The sequence below is a fragment of the Pundamilia nyererei genome, unplaced genomic scaffold (assembly GCF_000239375.1).
Source record: "Pundamilia nyererei isolate P.nyererei 1_Seehausen unplaced genomic scaffold, PunNye1.0 scaffold00029, whole genome shotgun sequence".
NCBI lineage: Eukaryota > Metazoa > Chordata > Actinopteri > Cichliformes > Cichlidae > Pundamilia > Pundamilia nyererei.
Genome location: NW_005187430.1, coordinates 4,019,144 through 4,025,859, shown reverse-complemented (window position 1 = coordinate 4,025,859; position 6,716 = coordinate 4,019,144). Strand labels below are relative to the sequence as shown.

Below are 6,716 nucleotides of genomic sequence, written 5' to 3'. Positions count from 1 at the left end.
AGGTGACTGCAGGCAGTAAGCCCAGCAGGCCCCTTCTCTACAACCTGATATATCCTGCTTTCTGGATCCTCCCAGGCTTATAAGAAGCACCTCTTCAGCTCCTATATGTAACACAGTTAGATGCGATGTCCCCAAATGCTCTGGGCAGGGTGGAGAGCAAGTTTTCTTACCGATGCAGAGGTGCAGTTACTTCCAAGAGACACGCATTGGCTCGAACACCACTGGCAGCCGTTGGTGTTGGCAGTGCAGCTGTAACAGTCGGTATACTGGTCACATCTCTCAGCATCACCGTCTGCAAAATGTAGAACAGGGTGCACATTATTTTTTTTAATTTATAAGAACAGAGACAGAAATCTTCCAGTCAGTTCAAAAGTCAAAGCAACCAGTAACTCTGTTTCTGCCATTAACCACAGCTCAGTCAAAACATTTGCCGTCTCTTTCGTGGTATCCAGTGTTGACTGCCAGATCGCATCCCTTGTATTTAATGTGCCGGAAAGAGATGCCATGGAGCGGTTTCCATCTGCCAGCACTGCTGTAGAAGCAAGACCGGAAAATAAGACAGCCGTGCCGAGGAGAAAGACGGATGTTTCTGGGTTTTCCTCTTTGTGTGACAACTGACAAACAAACGGAAGACAACTCTCAACAGGAACCAGAGAGAGAAGGCTGGACTGTCCTTCGTGATTACCTCACTGACACGCACGCTCACATGTAAGAAGTTGTGTGTGGGTGCATCAGTGTCACGAGTGTTAGCGTTGGGGGGTGTTTAGAATTAGAAATCAAAATGTAATAAAACCTTAATGCAATTAAAAACCAAACAAACACGTTTGCACATCACACAAAATGTAAACAAAAACAGAATCCAGGATTTTATTTAGTAGAGAGAACAGAAACAGTGTTGAAACTGGGAAAATGTACTACTATATTAGCTCATTTTGAGCAGCAATACATCTTTAAAAAGTTGGGACGGAGGCAAAAAAAAAGGACTGGTAAAAAGTAAAAGTAAAAAAGTTAGTGGTCCTAAAATGAAACAGCTGGTGGGACATTTTGCAACTAATTAATTGAATTAGCACCAGGTCAATTCCTGTTTTTACTGCCAGAGTTTCTCAGAAGGTGGGCAGAGGTTCTCCAATTAGCAAAAAACTGTCAACAACAATCAGAATGTTCTCAACATAAGATGGTGAAGTCCTTGAATATCTCATCATCTACATAACATGCTTGCACTAGTGCACCAGTGGCCAGTCGTGCTCCTGTATGCATTTCCCGCAGCGGAAATAATATCTCCAGTTCTAGAGAGAGTGTGTCGACAGCAGCTCTCTCTGATTCTAGTGGCCCCTTGATGGATGTGGATATAATGAGTCTTTTAGCACCAAGGCCTTGGCAGTTTCATCTCTGAAGGGACCTCCTCTCTCAGGTGGGAGGAGAAGTGGTTCATCCGCGCCCGGATCTGGCGCCTTCATGCTTACCTGCTGAGAGGTCTAATGTGATAGATAAGCAAGCATAGTAGCAACAATCTAGGGCCTCAACCAAACCTTATAGCAATGGTGCTAGGACCAGCGCAATCCTCCATTCCAGTGGTCTATTCTGGATATTTTGACATTGCTGCAGGAGATTCAGCAATATCTGCTCATCTTATTGGTTTTGATTGGGTGACACCAGTTGCACATCTCCTTGTCATAAGTTTTTGTAAAAGGGTTTGCCGCCCGAGACCCGTGGTTAGGTTCAGCGTCCCTGCATGGGTCTTTGGTGCTGGAGCCCCCTTGTGGACCCCTTTGAACCCACCGAGTCTATGTATACAAAATTCCTTTCATATAAGACTGCATTGGTTCTCCCATTGGCTTCTGAAAAGCGAGTAGGTGACCTTCACGCTCTGTCTGTGCATCCCTCCTGCACACAGTTCTCTCCTGATGGCCTCAGGGTCGTATTGTGCCCGAATGCGGCATGTTTACCCAAGGTCATTCCTGCATCTTATAGCTCAATGGAATTTGAGCATCTGAGATTTTGCTCCTCTTCTTTTGCATCTAAGAAGCAGAAGAGGATGCACGTGTGCTATGTACAAACATTAAGAGCACTCAGAATGTGCTTTTATGAGACCAGTTGTCTGCTTCGCTAATCTGACTACAGGTAGACCCCCCTGTTTAAACAGAGGCTGCCCCACTGGATTATAGAAGCTATCTCACTGGCATACAGCACCAAGGATCCCGCTTTGTCCCGCTTCTTTGTGCTGGGTCTACTGCACACTGGTGATGCTGGTGGTCCGACTCCAGTTTGATGGCTGCTCTATGGGGTGCATATATATGTTCCATACTTATGTGTTGCACCTCATTCCTCTCCTTCAGGGAACAGAAGTTATAGGTATAACTGTTTGTTTCTGGATGATGCATGAGGGCCATATTTTCCACATTCCAAAACTTACCACACATACACAAACACGCACAAGCACACACAGAGGAAAACACCCAGGTGACATATTTTTTCGCTCATTTTCCCTCTTTGATGTGAGGAACTGTGTTGGCAGCCCATGACAAACAAGCCGTTTCTGGCAGCGTATGCATCTCATCGGACATCAGTGAAGCGAATGCAGATGAGTTCTGCACACACTGAAGGAAAGCATCGAGAACCCCAAATTATCTTGGATTAGCTTCACGTGTCACGTCCGTGCGGCATTTCAATGCAACTGCAGCGTCACCTACATGATCTCGTGTTGCAGGAGGGCTGCTGCTGCTGTTCAGTGCCGATAACGTCGCTTTCCCAAGGCAGACAGGCTTCCTGGGTGGCGTTCCACACGCAGTGAATTCCTGGCCAGGCCTGGCTGCAGGACGTCGGGCTGGAAAAGGCCGAGCAGCTGGGCGAGGTGTACGTGAGGACATCGCGGAGCAGTAGACTGTTAAAGCCACCGAACACGTACATAACGCTGCAGGAGAACACAAGAAAGGAATTAGAGGACTACAGGTGAAATAGATGTTAGGAGGGAAGGGATTAAGGAAGTAAGACAAGTGAATTTCCTCCTTACTATTTTGCCCAATTTCAACCCTTTTTGCACACTCTAAGTGATTCTCCTCTTCTCTGGGCTTCAACCTGCCTCTTAAGTCTGCTAAATCCCCAACAAGCGCTCTCTTCCTGTGCAGATGGACCTGACAGGACCCCCTACTGTGCGCGTGTTAGAGTGCATTTTGATGATGGGTCCAGGTCGTTTCTGAACATGTTTCTCCACTGGCCTATGTTCAGCTACTGGGATTACTCTGCGAGCGTGGGCCTAAGCATATGCATGCTCTCAGACTCATCCACCAATTACCCATTCACAGGCTGCCCGGCCGGGTAGATGGGTAATTTGCACAAGTCTGATCAAAAGCCACCCCCACTCCACTGGATCGTGGAGGGCACACTTCAAACTGCACGCTGAGGACATCCTGCTGAGTGCCTAGATCGGGAGGAGGAGAACATGGTAGTCTTGCAGGGGACTACATCAGTTAACCACTTTCTTTTCTTCTCATTTAAAAGATGTGAGTCATTGTAGAGAAAAAGTCTTACGGATAGTGAAAGCGTGTGTTTTCCCTCCCAATCATTTTCTTTCAAAAATATTATGAAAACTGTTTTTTAACAGAGAATTTAAAGAAACTGAGATAGCAAGACACAGTTCAAAGGAAAGACTGTGCCAGGTTTTTTGGGGGGGGCCTGAAAGCAAATGCAGATCCTTTACTTTAAAGTTCAGACCAAAGGATGCTTGGAGAGTTTTGCTGTAGTACTTAAGTTAATGTGGAGCAGGTACATCAGTCTCTGTCTTCAATATAACAACTCAAACCTGACATTTAGGACTACAGCAGTAGAGCCTGTTTTTTTAAACCTTATTACGGCTTCTCGTAAACTTGCTTATCGTCATTTAATACATTTTTAAAAAATACCGCTCAGTTCAACTGCTGTGAACTTTTGATTGCGCTGAACTCGAACAGTTAATGAATGCATGAACAAACTTTGAACTGCTCCCAAGGAAGTGGAGTCATGAGTAATATAAGGACTGCCCCAAACAGGGGTAGTGATTAATGTTAATATTTAATGTCTTCTATACAACAGGATGTATAATTTAATATGGATCGCAGCGTCTTGCTCTGCTGGCAGAGCAGATCATATTTAGTGATGACTCATCGCTTCTGCTCGCAGCACCATCCCCATCACAATCTATTCATATTGCAGACTGATAATGAAATGTCATGTATGGATCCACACAGCTTTTCCCAAGGCAACAAGGGTTTGATTTTTCCCTGTGATGCATTGTTTGCTCGTTTTCCTTTGCTTCAAGTGTTTCCCCTTTGTACCCGCTCTGTGCTGCCATAGTGCAAGACCATTTCCTTATGCTACACCATAAATTCAACACAATTTAAGAAGCAACAATAACCCCACGTGTGTTGCAATTGTCCCCTATCAAGCAAAGGACGTGTATTTGAAGGGTTTAAGCCAACAAAGGAACTCTGAGGACTCCCTTTTATCAGAAAGTCTGCTGCCAATACTTGAAAATCTCTTGTTCTGTTCTCAACTGTCACTCTGAATGCCAAAGCATCCATTCATGAATTCAGCTTCTCTTTCTTAACAATCCTTTTTAATCGTTTTTCGACAACAAACGGCAGCTTTCTACGTTTTTGCGTTCCTCATTTCCTCTCTGCTGATGTTTTGTGGTTGTTCCATCATCCATCTAACAAGTCCACAGCGATCATAAATAAAACAAACAGGAAAGGAATGGAGTGAAGAAGAAAAATCATACAGGAGCTCATGTTTAATGAGATTCATATATGTACTGCAGAGGATTTTCCACTTTTAATCCGGTGAGTTTTCAATTACGTCATTAATTAAAGATTACCCATCACTGAAGATTGCAGAGTGTCCGAAGCGGTTGACATCGTGGTACAGGTCCGGTCGAGGTAAGACTGTCCACTCATCACACGCTGCAATGAAAAGAAGACAGAAGTTAAACCCTTCACCTGCTCCCACTCGTTATAACATACATGTCTTCAGCTGTGGCAAACTCCGCTGACATGCTCTGGGTGGTTAGCGAGGCTCATCTTCTCGTGTCAGACAAGCTAATGGCCGAAGTGACTGAGACACTGATCACAGGTAGAGGAATGCCATAGCTGAATGTAAAGGCAGGTAAAAGGTGCAGGAGGGGACAGAGAGTCAGTGATGGTTTTGTTTGACCCACATAAGCAGACGTAAGTGACCAATTTCCAACAGTCTGATGGTTCAAACGAAGTCTGAACTGGTATCCCTGGATTTGACTTGCATGTCTCTAAGCCTGGCCTTTCCATTTTTGGTGGTGGAAACTGCAATAGGGTGTTTTGAACCTGCGACACACTAACAAGTTATTCTGGGTCCTTTCTGCAATTTGCAGGTGGAAGAATTCACAATCTGTTAAACGATTAGGCTCTCAGAAAGCTTCAGACCCACAGATTTTGCATATTCATATGCAGATCTGTCAGTCTGAAGTTACACATATGGATGTTGTAATCAGAACTAGTGCTACCCAACTTGTTTGTCTAGTAACTAATAAAATGAAGCAAAGGAGAAATGTTTCTATTCTTACTGCAACTTACCTACAGTTTGAAATTCAGCCACTGGAAAGCCGCCGTGATGTCATGACCTCTAAATTTCTATATTGGTGTTTAGCAGGTAAATGAATAACTGAATGGTTTGATTCCTTTATGTTTGTTTTAATGGAAAGCAGCAGCAGTATGTGCAGCTATAAAACCTTAATGGAAAAAAAAGAATGAGCTTGAAAGTCAAAGCCTAAAGAAGCCAGCACAGTGACTGTGGTAAATCACATTCACACGGTACAATGCAGTGCAAGTCATCATAGTCTCCCAGAGGAGATGGACGGACATCTGTGAGAGCTCCACATTCACGAGCAGACAGTGCCCTCTGGTGTCACAGGATGGCACTGCAGCTGGTGTGGTGCATTGCCCCTCACGGTGGTTATTTTACAACACGATTTACCAATGTCAGGACAGTGGACAGCTCTTGAATTCTATGCTCTAATTGAGTTCAGCTTGTTAAGGAGAGACAATTAGTTCTCGACGCGGGGCCATCTTGACTCTAATTACCACTGCGGCTGCTGACACCGACCCTACAGCTGGCTGGTGCTGGAGTAATATAGTGAGCTAGTACTTTCAGTCCAATTACAAAATCATAGAGAGGATGAGGAGTGGCAGGCAGAGGTCAGAAACAAGGAGGGGAGGGGTTGGTGGGCTTAAAGTTTATTAAATCGAAAAGTTTGGCTCGAATAATCTCTGGGGAAATCCCAAAAACAATTTGTCGCCAGGGTCAGATGAACTAGTCTCATTTCGCCAGGCAAGACACAGCATGCGGTAACTTAAACATATGTGGCACATGTTGCCTCATCATCTGTTCTTCATACCACAAAGGGGTGTTTAGTCCGAACCTGCAATTCTCGAGAACAAAAGCTGGGAGAGATCGGAGGACGTGTGTGTGTGTGTGTGTGTGTGTGTGTGTGTGTGTGTGTGTCTGTGTGTGTGTCCCTGAGAGATAGTTTCACTGCTTGTCAATCATGATGGAAATGACACAGCAAACCCTCACATGTCCCGGGGCAATTTTCTGCCTCCGGGGAATTCTCCCATCCGGAGAGAGTGAAGTCTCTCATTAATGAGCAGCTTGCGACGGCACTGCGGAAGGAGGCAGACTCAATTTACGACAGCGTTTATAGGCAGTTAACA

General features: G+C 44.9%; 1 protein-coding gene across 1 annotated transcript in view; it reads right to left on the bottom strand.

Annotated features, from left to right (window-relative positions):
- The window catches only part of atrn (attractin), a 125,759-nt gene that overhangs the window by 89,388 nt on the left and 29,655 nt on the right, over positions 1 to 6,716 (bottom strand). The window contains exons 11-13 of the mRNA XM_005728709.1: positions 4,850 to 4,934; positions 2,691 to 2,911; positions 171 to 292 (exon numbers count right to left, since the gene is read on the bottom strand). Of these exons, the coding sequence (XP_005728766.1) occupies positions 171 to 292; positions 2,691 to 2,911; positions 4,850 to 4,934 (428 nt within the window). The remainder of the gene's footprint in view (positions 1 to 170; positions 293 to 2,690; positions 2,912 to 4,849; positions 4,935 to 6,716) is intronic.